Source organism: Henckelia pumila, chromosome 1, assembly GCF_033568475.1.
Source record: "Henckelia pumila isolate YLH828 chromosome 1, ASM3356847v2, whole genome shotgun sequence".
In the NCBI taxonomy this organism is placed as follows: domain Eukaryota; kingdom Viridiplantae; phylum Streptophyta; class Magnoliopsida; order Lamiales; family Gesneriaceae; genus Henckelia; species Henckelia pumila.
Window position 1 is genome coordinate 91,707,709 of NC_133120.1, and position 21,466 is coordinate 91,729,174.

The 21,466-nt window shown below is 35.9% G+C and overlaps 1 protein-coding gene and 1 non-coding gene across 3 annotated transcripts; both read left to right on the plus strand.

Moving 5' to 3' along the window:
• The first annotated feature begins 16,723 nt into the window (after positions 1-16,723).
• Positions 16,724-16,805, plus strand: TRNAS-AGA (transfer RNA serine (anticodon AGA)). The gene has a single exon. It is a non-coding gene; the product is annotated as a tRNA-Ser (tRNA).
• Positions 16,806-18,086: 1,281 nt separating this feature from the next.
• LOC140890632 (inositol polyphosphate multikinase alpha-like) lies at positions 18,087-19,876 on the plus strand. Of its 2 annotated transcripts, none has more exons than XM_073298558.1 (2): positions 18,087-18,221; positions 18,824-19,876. In XM_073298558.1, the coding sequence occupies exon 2, from the start codon at positions 18,843-18,845 to the stop codon at positions 19,722-19,724; it is 882 nt and encodes a 293-aa protein (XP_073154659.1). In that variant the 5' UTR covers positions 18,087-18,221; positions 18,824-18,842; the 3' UTR covers positions 19,725-19,876. The 2 variants fall into 2 exon arrangements, with proteins under 2 accessions (XP_073154659.1, XP_073154665.1); XM_073298564.1 differs by lacking the exon at positions 18,087-18,221 and adding an exon at positions 18,312-18,754.
• The last annotated feature ends 1,590 nt before the right edge of the window (positions 19,877-21,466 follow it).

Consider the following 21,466-nt stretch of genomic DNA (forward strand, 5'->3'; position numbering starts at 1 on the left):
CCGTCCTCCCGCTTGTGCTTGGATTAACTGTTGAATCTGCTCCCCTTGGGCTCTACTCTGCTCTTGCAACAGAGTCGCCAACCCAGCCAAAAACTAGTTATTCTGATTGTCCTCATCGTTCGAATTCCTACGATTAGCCATGATCCTGATGTCCATACAGTCCACATGCTTAATTACGTTATTTAAACATAACATCCTAATTAACATGCATAAATATTAATCGCAAAAGCTATCATGCATCTTAAACAATCCATAACAAAGAACTTACTGCCATGAAGATGAAGCACAGGGTCGTGGCGAGAATGCATGCGTGCAAACAAACCCAGAGCGAACTGCTCTGATACCAAGCTGTAACGTCCCAATTTCTCAATCGAAACGTTACTCAAACATACTTACTTAAAAATTTGGTAAAAATAAAAAACTTTGCGGAAGCATCATCTTATTTATTAAAATAGCGTATAAAATGTGCACAAATAAAATAGCATCTAAAAATATTTGCCAAAACATGGTCATCAACTTAAAAAATTAAAACTTGTTTGCCTCTCATCAAATAAAAAGGTTTAAAACATCTTCCATTCTAAAGCATTCACACTCATGCATTGCCCGTTGGACCGACCCCTGCCTCTTCTTCATGTCCGCCCCCATAATCATCAATAAAAGCATCCACATCATCATTACCTGCACCATTCAAGTATAGTGAGTCGAAAGACTCAGCAAAAGCATGCAGAAAAGGATTTTCTAACTTTAAAAGGAAAACATTAACTTAAACTCCCATGCAATAAACATAACTTTAATATAGCCATATCATAAAAATATTTGGGGAGATGAAGTATGAGTAGTGTGATAACCGTCATAACGAGTCATTCATAGTTTCCTGTTGATCAACAAGCATATGACATTAAGCCCGTAAACTTTCATTCTTTGGATAGCCGCTTCGGAGCTCAACCCGAAATGCATACCCCGTATAACCATCCCGTGAGCTATGTTTGGATAGCCGCTCCGGAGCTCATCCCGAAGTGCATACCCCATATAATCACCACAAGACGCATAAATCATCAAAATATTTTCCATGCATCATATCATTCATCTTATCATGTCATTTCATAAATCTCGTACATGCTCATAAAGTTTCTCGTTATTCTACATGCTTAAAATCCGTCAAAACATTTCATGAGAAATTAACTTTCATGAGAAAATCACATAATCATGCAATACATAATTTGACTGATCCACGTGAGGCATTCCATCCGTTTCGGACCTTGAAAACTTTAAAATTCTTCATGAACATTCTTAAAAATAATTAAAATACATTAAAGTATCAAAATAATGATCTTTAGGACTCAAAAACTCATAAAATGGGATGGGAAAATCGAGCCTGAGGCGCGGCCGCGCTATTGGCGCGCCAGAAGCAGCGCGGCCGCGCCGCCTGCTCGCACTTCATGCGACAAAGCGGTGCGGGCGTGCTACTGCCCACGCCGCTTTGTCGCATGAAGTGCGAGCGGGCGGTAGTAGTGCGGGCACGCTATCTGTGCGCAGAGATTTCGCAGCTCAGGCACGGGCGCGCTGCTCGGCAGCGCAGGCGCGCCGTCGCGGCGTCTGATTCCGAAAACTGATCTTTTCTGCACTTTCTTCAAAACCCACAATGCTTTGGGACGTTTTTCCATCAAAAATACCATTCAACAACATCATAATCTCAAAATAACTTGTACCAATACATCAATCATTTCAAAGATATTGAATTAAAAACCTTCAAAACTACTTTTACCCAAAAAATCTGATCTAGTGCATTCAAAACTTTCAAAACTCAATAAACATGTACCGAACACCTCAGGAATGCTTCACATATCACAATCAAGCAACATACTCATATAAATTTTCAAGAAAACATTCATAGATCATCAATCAAACACCTAGGGTTTTATCTTGAAAATAACTATATTCTTGAATGGGTTTAAAAACAGTAAAAACTTGCCTGGATCTTCTGATTGGGATTAACCTGGACTGCGGAACGATCTAGCCTTGAGAAGCCGAAGAACCCTAGCTTGGAGATCGCAGTGTTTGAGAGAGATTTTGAGAAAGAAGAGTAAGCGTTCAAATGAGAGTTCAGAAAATTTCTGAACGCTTTTCTTCTGTGATTAATGGGCTCCAACACAGCCCATTAGTTACACTTAAAATTTTTTAAAATTTTTACTCTCTCAATAAAATACTTCTGCATCTACTAACTTTACTTAAAATATTTTTCTTGACTCGTTTCAAGGCTAGGCTCGTCCCTACGACCCAAAATTAAACCCAACCTAAAACTTTTAAAAAAAATAATATAACACATAATTCACATAACAATTAATATTATAAATAACATGTATTAAATCATATAATTAAATCAATTAATCGTGATTAAGCTAGTGGACTTTTTGAACCTTACACTCTGCAACCAAAATTCACATTTGGATAACTTGGCATACAATTTCTCTTCTCTTAATGTTCTCAGTACAATTCGGAGATGATCAGCATGTTCACACAGATTCTTAGAGTATATCAAAATATCATCGATAAAAATAATCACAAAGTCGTCTAAATATCTTTGAAATACTCTATTCATCAATCCCATAAAAACTGCTGGTGCATTCGTTAAACCAAAAGGCATGACTATGAATTCATAATGGTCATACCTGGCTCTAAATGCAGTCTTAGGAATGTATTCGTCTCTAACCCTCAGTTGATGATATCCGGATCGTAGATCAATCTTCGAATATACTGACGATCCCTGCAATTGATCAAATAAATCATCGATACGAGGTAAAGGATAGCGATTCTTTACCGTTGCTTTGTTCAATTGCCGGTAGTCAATACATAATCTCATCGATCCGTCTTTCTTCCTAAAAAATAATACCGGAGCACCCCATGGGGATACACTCGGTCTGATATATCCTTTGGCCAACAAATCTTCGAGTTGTTCTTTCAGTTCTTTCAGTTCAATCGGTGTCATTCGGTAAGGTGCTTTAGATATCGGTTGAGTACCTGGCATCAATTTAATACCGAAGTCTACCTCTCTGTACGGTGGCAATCCCGGAATCTCGTCAGGGAATACATCCGCAAACTCATTCACCACTGGTAGATCAGTCAATTTTGGACTAGTCTTCAGTACATCAACTGCATAGATCAGAAATCCCTCTGCTCCCTTCTGTAACAAATCAGTCATAGCAATAACAAAGATCAAGAAAATTTTAGATCTAGCACCCTTACCATAAAATTTCCATTCGTCAGCCATCACTGGTCTGAACCTCACTATCTTCTGAAAACAGTCAATTGTTGCTTTGTACTTGGTTAACATATAAATACCGATTATACAGTCAAAATCAGATAAACCAAGAACGATACAGTCAAGCTCAACTTCATTACCTTCGTACTATAGTACACAATTTCTAATAGACATCACGGATACTATACCTTTCCCCAATGGTGAAGATATAGACACTACAGTAGTTAATGACTCAACAGGCAATGAATACAACGTAACAAATTGTTCAGATATAAAGGTATGCGACGCACCAGTATCGAATAAGACATAGACAGGATAACCAGAAAGAAAATAGTTACCTGCGATCACATCATCTGGTGCTGCTTGTGCTTGCTCCTCTGTCAATGCAAATACCCTAGCCTGCTGCCTTGGAGGTTGATTCACTGACTGACCTCCTCCTCCTCCTGTTCTACTCTGTGCTGCTGGTTGTGGCTGAAATGAATGCACAGAAGATCCTGATTGAACCACTGGTCTCGATGATCCAGCACTCTGTGCACCTCCAGAACCACGCTGTGGGCAGACTCGTGCAAAATGAACTGTCTGATTGCAAATGTGACAAGTACCAAAAACTCCTCGGCATTGTTCACTGGTATGTCAACCTCCACATTTGGTACAATAAACATCGGACCTCTGTCCAGCTCTAGAATGTCGGGAACTACCTGAACTAGAAGAGCTACTACCACCTGATCTCTTAAACTGTTTTCTCCTACCCTTGAAGAAACTTTTATTTCCACTACTGCTACCTCCAGCTTCAAATCGAGGTGGCGGTGGAATCTGTGGTTGTTCTTGTTGTTGCTTCATAGGTTGGGGAACAAACTGAGCTCCTCTTTGTTTTAGTATTCCTGCTTCGGCACCCTTTGCACGATTCAGAGCATCAGCAAAGGTATTCAGTCTTCCCGAATTGACAAGAGTGAACACATCAGGATTCAAGCCATTGATGAATTGATCGGCTTGTGCTTCATCACTAACAGCAATATGTGGAGCAAACTTCAACAAGCTAGTAAACTTTGCAACATATTCCTCGATATTTAACTGTCCCTATTGCAAACTTGCAAACTCTGCTCCTTTGTCCTTCCGATAAGAAACAGGAAAGAATCGTTGATAGAAAGCAGTTCAAAATACAGACCAGGTAATAATAGTACCTTGATTTTCCAACGCTCTCTTCGTCGCTATCCACCAACTCTTGGCAAGGCCATGTAGTTGATGAATCACCAGTCTCACACGACGATCATCTGTATAATCAAGGGACTCGAATAACTGCTCAATATCTTCCAGCCAATTCTCGCAATCCACAGCATTCTCAGTTCCTTGCAATTTCGGTGGTTTGAATGATTGGAATCGTTTCAGAAGTTTCTCCATCGGATTAGCATCACTGAACTCATCAGTAGAAGTACTACCCTGTCCATGTTCAAACACTGTCACTGGGACCTGTGCAGCATTCGTCTGTTCAGGCTGATTCATGGCCAATGTCTGTCTAACTCTTGGTGCTGGTCGGGGAGGCATATCTGATAATCAAACAGATTAGTGTACAGTTCAATCTCAAATAGAACAAGTCTGTTGCAGTCTACAATGCCTTCTCAAAAGATCGAGTTCTGATTCATACTCATTCACTACATGCTATTACTTCAATCAAATAATCATATAGCATGTAATTCAAAACATTGTATAAAATATTCTTCGCATATTATCACAACATCATGTGACAATTTAACATCTGTAACCAATGAATCAGATACCATACAAATATGAATGCAGTAAATAAATCAGATTAGAAAACTCAATCTACCCCGCTCATCTATTCTCAGTCCAAGAAACTTATTCTCTGATATCACCTGTTGTGGGGACCTCGGGTTGCTAATCTCATCTTAAGGCAATTAATGAACAATTAAACATTCATTAATCATCAATTAAATAAACCAAAAGCAAAGGAATTTTTTTTTTAAAAAAATAAACAGTGCCTCGCTCGATCGGTGAAATCTTACCGATCGAGCGGCTAAGAAATCACAATTCTCGGGTCTGAGTATAATTTGGCCTCGCTTGATCGGTCAACTTCTCCCGATCGAGCGGACAAGAAAATCCAAATAATCTGTTTGCAAAATACAGGCCTCGCTCGATCGGTGAAATCTTGTCGATCGAGCGGCCTCCAACTCCAGAAAACTCTGCATAAATATTTTTGCTGTCAAAACCATACACTATCAATTCTTGTCACCAAAATCAATACAAGGCATGGTTTAAAAGTTCTGGAACTTGCATCAACAAATAAACAAGATCTCGAACAACAAGTCATGCATATATATACATCGAACGATTCATTCAAAAGTTAATAGAAATCATAACTATCTCAAATTCCATACAATACTTCAAACCAACAAGTACTAAGGTTCTATGCTTCTAAAGTTCACAAGACTTTGTCTACAACCCGAGTCCTCACGTGCTAGACTCTCTCCCAGCTGTCAATGACGTCGATGATCAGCTCCTGCCCTCTCTGTTGTCATGCACACATACAAAACAAGACAACAGCCGGATAACCTCCGGTGAGAAACGATTCTCAGTATAACCAACATATATAGAAAGCATTAAATAAATCATATCGACTCTATTTAAAACTCGACTCAACAAATAGAGTAATTAACGCTTCGCATAAGAACTGATTCATATAACTTCTAGGCCATCAAGATTCATAAATGATCTTGACATGGATATCCATCTAACGAGTTCGTAACCGACTCGCAAATAAGGTTAACAGCAACCTTGGCATAGAATCAATTCAATATAGCATCATATCAACTCAAATTTAAAGATCCACTACCTGAGATGGATCGACAACATCACAATCAAATCGAAAACATAAACAAATATGTGGTTTTTGTGGGCCAACTCAAGAATAGTCGTTCTTGAGTTTCAAAGTCCCTACTTCGCGATGTCGTCATTATACCTTCATTTATCTCGATTCTGAACTCTTCAAATCTGAAATATAAAATCAAAATATATATATCAAACTTCATTCCAATATATCGTATCAAAATCGAGGCGACAACATCATAAGACCATCAATCAATCTCATTTCAAACCTTAATCAACCTTCTTCGGTACAAAGTCGACGTCTTGATTCATTGGCCTTCCAAACTCAACTGAAACTGAAGAATAAAAATGATATAACATTCACAACATCTAGATAACAACTTCAGCTCAGATATAAACCATCAAAATAGTCTAAAAACTCAATTTGACGGCGTAGCGATTGAAAATCGGTAACCGACGTAATCCCGAAACCATTTCTAACTTCACTTCAATCATTTGTACAACATATATCAACTACCATATCACCAAACTCTTCATAATATCAACTATAAACAACAATCATAAGCTGGAATCATGCTTGGACACGTTTAATACAAACTCCTCAATCCGGTTTTGAGATAGAATCGCATAAACGTCGATAAACATAATCAAAAGCTTAAAATCTGATCTCTGCCACAAACTGATTTCGAAATCCATATAAAACATCATAAAACTTACACGAGATCGAAGCCCTTGTTGTAAGGATTCCAGAACAATTTACGGAATTGAAATCGGATAACCGGTTCCAAAGTTACGGCAAATCGAAAATCAAAGATTCAAAGAAACAAGAAGGAACTCGGCTCTCTGTTCTTGAATTCTGAATTTGTTAAGGCATGTACACGTATCATGCTGATAATAGAATTAAAATCAGATAACTTCAATAGAAATTGCAATTTAGTCTCTCAATTCTTCAATAATTGCAATTTGGTCTTCGGCCCTTATTTTATTTCAATTTCAATCCTAAATAATTTAAGAATATTAGAATTTAAATCAAAACTCTAAATATTCTCAAATTAAATATACTCGGATTAAAATCAAATTTAGTTCGGATTAATTTAATTAATCCCAGGCCTTACATTATTTAAAGCACAATTCATAGGGGTAGACTATTTCAATAATCAAGATACAGAGAAAAAGAGAAGATATACTCAAGCTCTTTATAGCCTCGAGTTACATGATATCTGCTTAGTTGATGAATACATTATGTTATTCATTAAATACAGATAGAATTCGAGAGTCGAGGAAAATATAGTTATTCAGCTATTTTTTGCAAAAATGCCAAGTCCCTGGAGAGAAATGCTGATTAAAGTATGTTCCATGCAATCTTGATACATTGGCAAGACGTGCCTCCTTTTTGAAAGGAAAATTAGCAGAATGGTGCCATATGGCAGCATTACAGAAGAACTACAAGAAAATAAGGGGTATAGATAAGAGTACACCTTTGTGTTGTAGAGAAAATGATCTTTCAACGATCATTGGAAACAGATCACAGGGATTTAAAAGGAAGAAATTCAGAAATAATCTCTATAATAAAAGAATGAAAAGTTCTTGGAAACCAAGAACATTTTGGTCCAAACAAAAGGCCAGATCCTATAGATCAGGTAGAAGAAGTGGACCTACAAGAACATCCCCAGCAACAGGCTCATCACAAAGCAGGGGAATAACACCATCAAGAAGAACTTTCAGAAGAACTCATACAAGAGCAAGTTAAAGTTTCAAGGATTGCAACTGCTGGACATGTGGAGCAAGAGGACATATATCTACAAATTGTCCAGAAAACGAGAAAAAAGAAGTTAAAATCTTTGAAGCAACACCAGATATGGATGATGCAGTCTTCTTTCAAGATCTAGTCCAAGTATATCAATTTGAGAATATTCCCTCAGATGAAAGCATATACGAAGAAGAGATATTGTTTAGTCGAGAAGTTTCTGAAGATGAATCAGAATCAGAATCAGAATCAGAGTAAAGAGGAAGTGTTTCGCCATGAAACACATGAAAGTTTGGCTGGGTTCTTTAGTCAAACTACGATATCTCATAATATGGTCCAAAAGGGAAATGGCGATCCTTATGGAATTAACCAGTAATCAAATTGAAATGCAGTTAATTCCCTTTGAATAAATTCGAGAAGAATTACAGAAATTAAAAGCAGAAGTAGCAAAAACAATGTCTTGGATTCATATTGGAGCAATCCAGATTATGATCAAGACTACTTTTAAAGAGGGAATAGATTCACCCATAGATATCGTAGTATGCGATAAAAGAATGAAGAATATACAAGATGCGGTTCTAGGAACTATCTCGGGAAATTTATGTGCAGGAAAAATTGTGGAAGTTATTTATCCAAGAATAGCCTACAATTTAGCTGATAGAGATTTTAGTCGAGCCTTGACTTTGCATCAAAACTTCAAGGAAAAAAGACTAATGAAGGAAGGTAATAGGCCATATTCTATTACGTATCAAATTTCATATGCTCTTTCTAATACTCACCATTCTGAATTATTTATTAAAAATGAGTTCATTGAAATTCCAGAGATCTTTGGGAAAGTTGCTCAAGCAATATACCCGGAAAGAATCGAGTTTCCTTTAATGCAGGAAACAGACATTCAAATTCAAGACAGTCCGGTTCTATACATAGACCTTAAAATAGAACCCCGAAGGTTATCTTTACAAGGAGACAGAATGACAAGCAGGAGATGGGACAAATCTCCTATTCAAGAAATTCCACCAGAAGAAAAAGAGTTTTCTATAATAGGAAAACTTAGATCTCCAGAAGGATGGAAAGAAGTGAAAATAGTATTCGAAATTACAAGTCATCGAAACTTGTTCCCTTGTAACTCGATTTACTATTTGGAACAACAGGAAAAAGGAACTTACCAAGGAGTGATAAATATTGGAGAATTGGAAGTTCAAATCTGGGGAATTTCAGGAAAAGAAATGGATCAACTCATTCTTGGTCTAGAATTCCTAGAGGATCATAAACCATGGAAACAACTTGAAAAAGGAATAGAGTTCATGGCAAAAAAAAGAAAACTTGGAGGATTCAATAAGAATTCTACGAAATGGAAAACCAAGAGAATTGGATAAGGGGCAATCCCTTAATCAGATTTGAGAACTCTGTTCACAAATAGAGGAAGAAGCAACAGTTGAAATTAGTAAGTCATGAACATGATTTACTAGAACGCATTGAAGAAGTAGAAAGGAGTAACCATACTCTACCTTCTGAGGCCTTAGGGAAACTAAAGGTAAATAGTCTTAATCGGATTACTGAGTTACAACACAGTCTGTTAAAAATGGCGGGGTCATTTAGTAATCCCTTTAAAAAATGACAACAAGTCCTTTCTCCATATACATTCCGATAGGGATGTTATATGAACAATATAAGGCTGAGTATTTTGCAGATTATATTGACTCGGGAGTAGGAATTTGTACAGCAAAAAGAGGAGTCTTTCCTGAAGAATGTGAAGATGAATTGCCAAAAATTGCTGGACGAGATTTCTCTCGAAGAATTTTAATTCTTTGCAAAGGAATAAAACAAGCAAAGATCCTTATGGGAGGTGCAGGTTAAACACCTTGGTACAAGGTAAAAACACCACGAATCTATTTCCATGATACAGGAGCTGATATCCTGTTAGGAAATAACTTCTTACAAATATTTAAGAAGTACACACAAGACAATGAGTCAAGAAGACTTATGTTCACTACAATTTGTGATCATAAAATTATCGTTCAAAGACTCAAGGTTGCTTTTTCTCGAAAATTTCCGATAATATTTCGCAGCCAGCGTGGTGATAAAGGACAAATTTTTCACCCAAAAATGAAAGATCCAAGAAGGTTTGGAGAAACCATGTTGAAAATAACAACAGAACAAGAACTCCAAACAGAGGATATGGAGCTTCTCAAGGTAACTCTAAATCACAGAGATATAGAGTTAGAGAATAAAGTATCCCTTGAAGATGTCAAAAAGAGGCTCAAAGAAAGTTACAATGAGCATCCTTTGGCATGGTGGAATAGAAATCAACTCAAAGCCAGTCTTACTCTAAAGGAAGGCAATGAATATGAATTCGTCAGATATAAGCCTATCCCGATGAACATAACAGATCAAAGGGATATGAGAATGATTATCAAGGAACATTTGGACCTTAGTTTAATCAAAGAAGGAGTTTTACCATATAGCAGCCCAGGTTTTCTGGTTAGAAATCATGATGAAATAAAAAGAGGGAAACTCAGGCTAGTTATTAACTACCAAGGTATTAATAAAATCCTGGATTTTGATGGATACTTCATACCGAGTAGAGAACACCTAATTAGTTGTGTACGAAATGCTAGAGTGTTCTCAAAATTTGATTGTAAGTCTGGATTTTACCAAATTCGAATGGAAGAAGGAAGTAAGAAATTCACAGCCTTCTCTACTCCACAAGGACACTATATTTGGGAAGTTATGCCTATGGGATTAGCTAATGCACCCCAGATATTTCAAAGAAAGATGGATAACCTTTTTAAAGATTATTTCAACTTTATGTTTGTTTATATTGATGATATTCTTATAGCATCAAAAAATATAGACGAACACGTTAAACAGTTAGAGATTTTCTCAAAAATTTGTAAACAAGAAGGACTGATTTTACCTAAAAAGAAAGCAGTCATTGCAACGAGGAAAATTGAATTCCTCGGTATTGAGATTGATGAAACTGGAATAATTCTACAACCCCATATTGTGGAAAAGATAAAGAATTTTCCAGATAAACTCAAAGATGTAAAACAACTCCAGAGTTTTCTTGGAGTAGTTAATTTTTCAGGGATGTTCATTAACAATCTAGCAATGTACAGAAAGGTGTTCAGTCCTTTGTTAAAAAAGGATGCTAGGTTTATATGGACCGATGACCATACTAAAGGGGTAAACCAATTAAAAGAGATATGTAAGAATCTCCCAAAAATGGCTATACCCGTAGATGAAGATGATCTGGTATTATTTACGGATGTCATTGACGATTGGTGGGCAGCAGTCCTTACCAAGATCACTCCAGATGGGGAAATACCATGCAGATACTGTAGCGGTCTTTTTTCAGAACCTGAGGCCATTAGATTGCATATCAACTAGAAGGAATTTTATGCAGTAAAAAGGGCTTTTGAAAAATGACCATTATTTTTACTTGCTAAAAAATTCACTTTGAAGGTTAATAACACCCAGGTAAAAGCTTTCCTAAAAAATAAGATTGAATCTAAACCTGAGAAAGCTAGGTTATTAAGATGGCAAGCATTATGTCAAAATTATATTTTTGATATTGTTATTATTAAATCTCATGAAAATATTCTTGCAGATTTCTTAACAAGAGATGGAAGGCAGTGACGTGGATTCCATCATGAAAATGCAGAGGCATCTCAGGGAACACCTTGGGTTGCTTCAAAACGAGTTCAACCAGTTAGCAATTAATGCTGAAATGGCCGGCAGGTTACAACAAGCTGATCGGATCAAAGTATCTAATCGAATTACAGGATGTATGCAAGCTCAAACACAACTATGGGCTGCTATTCAAGGGCCAATTGTGAAGGCTATAGAGAAACCATTGGTTTCTCATAAACAAGATATGCTAAAACCATTGGTTTTACAAGAACAAGAAATACAATCACCGGTTGTGAAACAAGATGTTGAGGAATCTAAAACTCAAGAAACAAGTGCTAATCTATCATCAGCCTTTGATGATCTGGTTGAAGCAACAATTGATGAGGATAACTCATCAAGTCAACCCTCCGCCTCTGGGGTAAAAGAGGAAGAGATCAATCTTAGGTCCAACACTGACAAGGGAAAATCTAAGATTGATACTAATCCATATATTATTTCTCCATTCCAGATTTATCAACAAAGGTGGGAGAAATTGAATACAAGGAGTGAAATCAACCCGAACACTCGCAGGGTTGATGTTGCAGGAATATATCCAAGGGTTTGGCTAAAAAACAATGTCAATCCTAAAGATGTAAAACTCTGGTATGAATTTGGGGCTTTGGCCTCAGTTTATACAACGTCACCAAGCTTCCCGAAGATATCACAGTTACCAAAATGGATCCAGGAAGCAGTTCAAGAAACATGGGCAAATAATGATCATTTGTCCAGAGGAGATGTGCTTGAGTTATACTTTTTCAGTGCAGCTCCAGAACCAACAATGAAAGGATCACACGAACCCTTTCATTTCATCAAGCTGAGGAGACCTGATATAAACAGTCATAAATTTATCAAGGATCCTAAAACTGAAGAAATACCATTGGTGTCCACTTTCGGGTAAAATGAGATCTCAACCAGAAGGGCATGGGATATTTGGGTCTGTCTTACTGAGATGGAAAAAGTCAAGTTTCCATTCAAATTTTATCAAAATTCTGTGAATGGATCGTTTCTGTTGAACACAATGACAGGAAAAACTACAGCATTTGCGGAAGAACTCTTCGAAAAGAAGAGAAACCTTTTGTGGAACAGCAAGCTGCCGGGGAGTAAAGAAACTCGCCGAAAATTTTGTAACATGGCTCATATTGGACGATGGTCAGATAATATCTGCCCAGAATGCCCAAATCAGAAGGAGCCAGAATTTGGAAAAACCTTTAGACCCTGAACGGATCGAAAGGATTTTTCCTAGAAAATCAAAGGTGGACAAGGACCACCAAAGATGCGTTTTCACAGGGGCCTACTTCAAAAGCAAAAGATGCCCCGACAACAATAAAGCAGGCATGTGAGGAGAATAAAGCCAAAAGAAAGTGACAGACATGTGATTCCTCCCCTAGTTAAAGATGCCATCAATAATGGCATAAAAAATTCAAGACAGCTACCTCCTCCACTAGTAAAAGATGTTATCAATAATGACATAAAGAAATACAATACAGCTGTGAGATTCCCTGAAGTTTCTCGGTGAAACGAGTGGAACTACATGTGAGACCCCGTTTCTAATCTCCTATTCTCGAATAATTAAACAAAATCAAACACGAAGAGCCGCGTAAAAACGAATCAAAATTTTTTTTTTTTTTTTACAACAGCGCGCCCGCGCCTAAAGCAGCATGCCCGCGTCGGAGTCTCGCAAAGGACAGCGCGCCCGCGCCAATAATCAGAGCGCCCGCGCCTTGACCTCGCAAGAAACAGCGCGCCCGCGCCAATAGTCAGGGCGCCCGCGCCGTGACCTCGCAAAACAAAGGCGCGCCCGCGCCCGCGCCGTCAACTCGGCTGCAGAAAATCCAAAGCATAAAAATACATATTTACGAACTCGAATCCAAATCCAAGCAATCCAGGTTCAAACATCAAAAATACATGAGATCTAAGGAGTTGAAACACCAACAAAACGATGTTTAACAGTACAAGTTTGATGGTAGGGATCCGTTCGACTAAACAAAACAGTACAAATCCAAAAGGTACGACCCTAAGATACACGGTGTCTCACTTCTATCATCACATCCCGAGCTAACCCAAACGACTTGGTCCAGCTCCTGATCCTCCTGTTGCCAAGTACACATACAAACAAAGACAACAACCGGATAAACCGGTTAGAAATACAATTTTTAAGTAAAAGAGACAGGCATGCAATATCAAGTAAACACCTCAGATTGAAATGTAATAATCAGTAACAAATCAAAATGAGAATGAATGAATGCATGGCTTCAAAACTCGGGACTATCAAATCAGATAATCGAAATATCAATCATTATTCGGTTGGGATCCCGGGGCCAAGTCTTCACAACAACTCACATACACACCCATTCGGGGTGGATGTCGTTCAACTCAACCCCTAGACTTTAGAGCAACTATAAGAAGTATTCTGGCACTTGAAAAAACTCGAAATCCAAAGCCACTTCAATATAGCTCCCTAAATCGTCTAATTTCAAAACGAATCGAGAAATCGGCTCAATATGGAATGCAAGTGAAAATAGAATAACAATCAAATTCACTCAAGCAAATAAACATGTAGTATGTGATTTTTGGGAACTCGAGAATGAGTCAATCTCGAGTATTCGCTCCCATTCGTTTTATTGTCGACTTTTACCTTTTCTCGAAACTTCAAGTGATTCCTGTCAACAAGAGATAACTCGATATCATAGTCTATTCGGATAAAAAACTCAAAGTCGATACAACAATCAATAATATACCGTCTTCAATTCTTCAACCGATAAACAAGTCTCCAAGTTCGATCAACTCCCGAATCCTCAATCAACTGTCAAAACATCGAATACGGACTCAATATCAACTCGAAATTCAAACTCAATCAAATTCGATATACAACTCAAACCGAACCAAAACCGATAATTCAAACTCGATTTCGACGGCATAACGGCTATAAACTGACTATCCGGAAATACAAACCATCAAACAACAATCACAATAACTCAATCATCATCACAATCCATCAAAACAACTCAAATCCAACCTCAATCAAAATCACCAATTTTGAATTTCACCTCTAAAATCATATAAAATCCAAACTTCGTTCTTTTTTCAAACCGACTTCGAATACACGATCTATGCTAGCTTAAGAATAACATACTCCAATATTATCAAATTCTGACCACTCAACAAAATCGAAGTTCAAGAGATCGTAGCAAAACTTACGTCTAAATGAAGCCCTCGTTCCGGTGATCGTGAATCTCAACTCTGAATGAAAATCTAACGGTCGGATCGAGCGAATCGAAAGAAGAAGAAGCTCAAAATGGCGTCTCCCATGGCTTCCTGTTCGGTACATGAAGGGAGAGGGAAGGAGGGAATGAGGGTGATAGGTTGAAGTGACTTGAAAGTCAACTTGCCAAAGATAATATATAAAATCCCACTTTTTGCATTTCAGTCCTTTATTTCTTCAAGTTTGCAAAATGATCCCCTGCGAATATCAATACGATTCTTAAATACTGAAAACTCTGATTATTTCGATTAAACTCAATTATAATAAAATTGGGGCATTACACTACAGCTATAAATACAGGCATTTGAGGAAGCTGAAGATATCGATCATTCCCTTCAGTTTTCTTACAAATAAATTTTTGTAATATTTCTCTTTCTATTGTATTAAGTTTTCTTTTATGTATTTCAAAAACAAGGCTACTATGAGTAGTTAAACAAGTTGTCTTCTCCTCTTCAAAGGAGTTGATTTATGTAATAATATTATGTCTGAATAAATTTCCTAAATCTCTCGTTCTTTCATGCTCATATTTTATAATTAAATTTATATACCATACGCCTTAAGGTAGAAAACGAATTAAGGCTGTGCTGGGTGTCGTTGAAAGAGCTTGTGCAGAAACCATCTGTTGCGACTGCGTGGTTGGGGTGTGAGGAGCACTTCGTAAAACTCGGCAGGTATGACCCGACGACATTATGGTCAAAGATGTATTTAAATTTAATTTATCTTACGGAAGCATGTTGGACCCTTAATTCGGAGTATATCGGCTGGAAACCTTGCGTAACTGATAGTCTTGCATGACCGGGACTGGTTCGATAGGTATAACAAAGCCACGTACAAATGATAAGTTTTAATTAATTTTTAATTCAAAAATGGGGACCACTAGGAAGTAAAAATAAAGAAAAGGGTGGGTAGAGAGTTAAGTTAAAGAGAAGTTTGGTAGTGGGAAGTTTAAAATAATTTGCCCTTTATTTAAATCATGATTACTTGCATTAAGGTATATATATATATATGTTTATATCTTTTCAAGATTGATAACTTAATCTGATCACCACAGTTTCTATATATATATTTTGCAGGCACACATGCATGCAGTTGGAAGAAGGATATGAGATCATATTTAATTACTTTAATTTGGTTACACCAATAAACTTGTTTGTTTCGTGTCAGCTAGCACATCAATTGATTTAAATCATTAATCTTTGTGTTTCCGATCCACTTTACAGTTGTTTAATAATTTAGTGAGAATGTAATATTGTCATTAATCTGCACTATGTATCATTTGTATCATATTAATAAAGAATTTATAATAGTTGAGGATATCATAGAAACTGTTTTGATATGTCAAGAACATACCAAAATTTTCTTCCACAATTACCCTTCACGCTTTACATTGATTTCTCTTTTTTAAATCTAAATGTTTAAAAGTTTCTTATATTACCCTTTTCATCTCCAACCACTAACCAAAAGAACAACTCCCACTCTGACATCTCCACTATTTCACGTCTCAATTTGATAAATTAGTTCTTCAAATTTACTTCTTGATTGCAAAAATCAAATTTTACTTTATGATAATTAATTTTTCAGCACACACGCAAAGCATGTGCTCCGATTACTAGTATTAATAAAGAATAAGATATGCTTATGGATTATTTAGCAGATTTATCTGCACTTTGTATTTCAGTATTTTTTACGCAAGAATGTACCCAAAAGGCCGGAATTCTATGTATGTTTCTGTTTCAAAAAGGCCATGTACGGTATATAAATTCAAAAGAAGTACAATATATATTACAATTAATAACCAAGAACCAGGATCATGATACGTTAAACCTGTTTACAATCCCGTCAACCTATACTTTCAAAATTTATTAAACTTGAAAATTCTAATTTAAAGCTTACTGATTAAATATAAAATATATAAGTAAAAGTTAGTTTTATTTGCAAAGTGGTGGACGTGCCGGAGTGGTTATCGGGCATGACTAGAAATCATGTGGGCTCTGCCCGCGCAGGTTCGAATCCTGCCGTTCACGATTTTGCTTTTTACCCATTCCTTCTTTTTTTTTTAAAGAATTGCTGTTACCAATTCGTATTATATTATATCCACAGAAAAGTGATAAATTAAGCACGAAATATTTGCAAAAGAGCACTGATATATATGTGTAAAATTTGAGATGTTTAAGCTTTTTTTTCCTAAAAAGATTAATGTGGAACTATATTATAATTTTTTTGATCCAACTATATTATAATATAAACACAAAATTGATCCAACTATATTATAATATAAACACAAAAGCAATAGGGGTGAGCAAAAAATGGCAAACCGAGAATATCGACCGAACCAAAAAAATCGGAAATTTGGTTCGGTTTATTCGGTTTGATAGGTAAATTTTTTAAAATATCGGTTAATTCGGTTTAATCTGTTCGATTCGGTTACTTTTTTTTTAAATGTCGCTTAAATTGATTAAACCGAATCTTTTTTATATAATTTAAAATTTATATTGGGTTTTGACTTTTAACTATAATTGTTTATTTGTTGTTGAGCTATAACTACATATATCCAATTTTGTTATAATTCAAAGTCACTAACCCAACAAAAAAACATCTCATATTTTTAAAAATTTTGCCTTAAATCCTAACACAACAATTTATCTTTATCTTCACATTGAAATTTCATCTCAAATTCAATTGAAAGCTTGTGCGCATATAAGATTTTATTTTTAAAAAAAATTTTTGGTAAAGGCATGTGCACCTAAAAACACTTGTAAATTCAATGGAGAAATTTGTGCACACAAATATACATTTAATTTTTTAAAAAAAAAAGTATAAATAAAAAAAACAAATAAAATTCGACCAAAATAACCAATTTTTTATCGGTTCGGTTTAGTCGATTTTAATATACAAATTTGGTCGGTTCGATTTGTTAAAAAATAAATCGACGGTTTGATTTTTGAAAATTTCGATTCGGTCGGTTCGGTTTTAATTTTTAAATGATTGCACACTCCTAAAAAGCAACCTCGATGTTTTGAACTTTTTTCCTATTAACATTTTTTTCCCATCTTCCACCTTAATTATTTCACTTATATTTAACAGAAAAAAGGTAAAATGTGAATGATGTAAACAAGTAAAGGTTGAAATTAGGGACAAGCACATCACATTTTTTATCCGAGTTAATGTATATTTTTTTTAAATCAAGTTTAAAAAATTTTAAAATCGTGTTAAAGTGTTAACCGGCCAAAAATATTCGGGGGCCGTATTATGGGCCCAATTTCCAACTTTGAAATGCGTCACCCCTACGAAATTCGTTAGAATAGAATATTTTTGCCAAGTCTACAACATTTCCCCCCCTTGCTTCTTCTTGCTTCACTGAGACCAAATTGCATCGAAATCAAGCAATCAACCCCGAAAGGAAGGATCTTTTGTTGAGTTTTCTCAGATTTTGCAGAAGGGTACGATTTTAATATTTATAAAAACACTTATCGCAAGTTTTTTGAAACGATAAATGAATCCTCCTGTTTGTATGTTTCATGACTTGTATTTTATTATCGAGTTGATTCTCTAATTCTCTTTTGGGTCTTATTTCGCATGCACGATATATGCTTTAAATGGTTCTGAAATTTGATTGTTTATATTCATTACCGATCGATTAATGGGGGGATCTTGATTTTGTTTGAACCTGAATAAATATTAGCGACATTTTCTTTGTTCGTTACCAGTAGAATATTTTAAGAAATGGGAGTTGTAGTTGTCATTCTCTACATTTGATCTGCCGACCATCTTGGTGTTTGTGCGGAGCATGAAATAAGATTAGTGGTGCCCCATGCCCCATGGTATGCAGTGTATTGAGTTTCTAAGAAATTGTTTTTGAAATTTTCCTTGATGAATATGGAAAGCTATTATTTGATTAGAAATAGTATAAAGAAATATAATTGACCATTTGAAGAGGTTCAAGAAAATTGTGTGCTAGGATGCTTGCCTGTTGGTAAGAATTATACTTTGTTGGGATATGTATGCGATTGAATCACTAAAGGGCATGTATATTTCGTGATAGATTTTCGAAAATCGCCGCAATGCTCAGAATCCCGAACGATCAAGTTGCAGGACACCGTGCTGGTGATGGGAAACTTGGGCCTCTCATTGATGATTCAGGCTTTTTCTACAAGCCTCTCCAAGCTGATGGACGTGGATCGAATGAAGTTACTTTCTATGCTTCGTTCTCTTCGAACACCAAGATTCCGGACTATATCAGCAAGTTCTTCCCCAACTTCCATGGCACTCAGCTAGTTGAGGCATCCGATGGATCTGGAATGAAACCTCATCTTGTTTTACAAGACCTTAACTTCGGTCGGATAAAACCATCCGTAATGGACATCAAGATTGGTTCCAGAACATGGTCTACACAGGCACCAGAGGAATATATCCAAAAGTGTATGGAGAAAGACAGAGAAACTTCAAGCATTTCGCTTGGATTCCGGTTATCGGGTTTGCAAATTTACAACAGTGGAGAATCTGGTGTGTGGAAACCGGATAGGAAGTCTGTCCAGTCTCTTGCGGCAGGTGAAGTTAAGTTGCTTCTAAGAAAGTTTGTTTCTTCAAGCTCTTGGGATTCGAAACCGGATTGCTCTTTCGCTTGGATCGTTTATGGTGGTTCCTCTGGCATTCTATCGCAGCTGCTGGAGTTGAAGGCATGGTTTGAGGATCAAACCATGTATCATTTCTGTTCTTGCTCGATTCTTATGATGTTCGAACACGAGCTTGCGAGAAACGGGAAGAATCCACGATCAGAAATCAAGATCATTGATTTTGCGCATGTTTTCGATGGAGAGGGGGTTATTGATCACAACTTCTTGGGTGGAGTCTGCTCTTTGATAAAGATCATCTCTGAGATTCTTACTACTCCGGAAGAGTCATGTACTTCCATCGTCCCCACTGAAAATGGAGTGACCAGATGATGCTGTGAAGCGATGGAGAATCGAACGAAAAATGGGCGTGACAACAATTTCAACAATATGATATCGGTGAATATGTAGTTTTTATAAACGAGTAAATAATCTATCTTGATCAAGAATGTTTGTGATTTTTCAGGGCGTCATAAAAAAAAATTTATCTTTGTGATTTATTTTATTATATTCGGTGGTATATTTTTAATTAACTTCAAATGTCTAAAACAAGGACGATTTGGCTGGTCTCGCTCTTTTGGACAACAACAATTGACATAGACCATTTCAACTACTGTTCCGTGAACTTTTATGGGAGACTATGTCAACTACCTTTTCCACCAATTTAATTATTGGAAATGTCTATGATATATAGTAAACTAATACGAAAATTAATTTGAATTCGCAGTTCATTAAAGAAAAAAAAAACCCAACTAAGTGTAACATATATATGCGATGTACCAACATAAGTTAAATCACTTATATTGGTTCGTGTACTTTAGAGATAATTTTCTTAAGCTCTGATTTTGAAAGTGTATTATTTTTTGACTAGCAATGAAGTGATTCATTCTTTAGCTAAATTTGTTCTTTTTTCCCCTTACAATTTTTTGTAGGTGTTGAGAATTTTCTTTTGTGACTGGTGGGAACTCATGGGTCGATGAAAACGTTTCGTTTTTCTTTGTATAACAATTGATGAAAAACGTGTATTCTGTCCAACGAGGGATAAACCACAAGAATATTATCATTATTTTCATTATTTTCTTTATCGGTCTCTACGCGGTTCCTCTATCTAAAACAAAAAAAGGAAAAAAAGAAAAGAAAAGAAAAGGCTACTGAATAAAAGATTTAATTAATAAGCATTTTAAACATTTTATTTTACATATGGACATTTCACATAAATAATCTTTTATTTGTTCTAGAGATCATCGAAGGTTGAGACGAATTTGAACACATTCGAAAATATTTGATTCAAATTATTCCCCACGGTCACGTACTATTCAAATCTAAATCCAAGATCATCTTAAGCTGTAATTTTATTTTATGTTTTTTTTTTAAAATAATTGAGCTTGATTAAAGAAATATGGAAGTCGAACTCTAATTTGAACATAATTGAAGCCCATAATAAATTTCTTCAGCTTTGCATGAATTAATAGGGCTGAAAAAAAATATCGAATTTTCGGTATATCGAAGTTATCGTACCGAAAAAAATATCTAATTTACTGGATTTTCGGTATACGTTTTTTTCGGGACGGTACGATAATGGTATGAAATTTGAAAATTTTGGTATATATTGGTATATCGAAATATTATATAAAAATTTAAAAATATATTATAATATTTTTAAACGATAAATTTATAAATTATAAACAATACACGGTTTTTTTTGGGTATAAAACGGTATATACCGATACCGTATCGAAATCTAGGTATACCTTAAAATTTTGGTATAATTGATATATGTACCGAAATTTTCGATACGATGCGGTACAATATATATTTTTCGATACGATACAATATGACACCGCTGTGAATTAACACATGTGGAGTTAGATTTGAAAAATATATACATGATTCGCATTGCGTTACATAACATTTGCAAATCATGCATCGCTATATTACATGCTTTACATAGTATTTGTAAATATTTTTAAGAAGAATTTTTGAACTTTTCGAAGGAAAAACTCAAAAGTGCTTTCTAGAACGTTTTCCGACACTATATTATAATTATTTAAATCAACATCCAAATATAGTTTTAA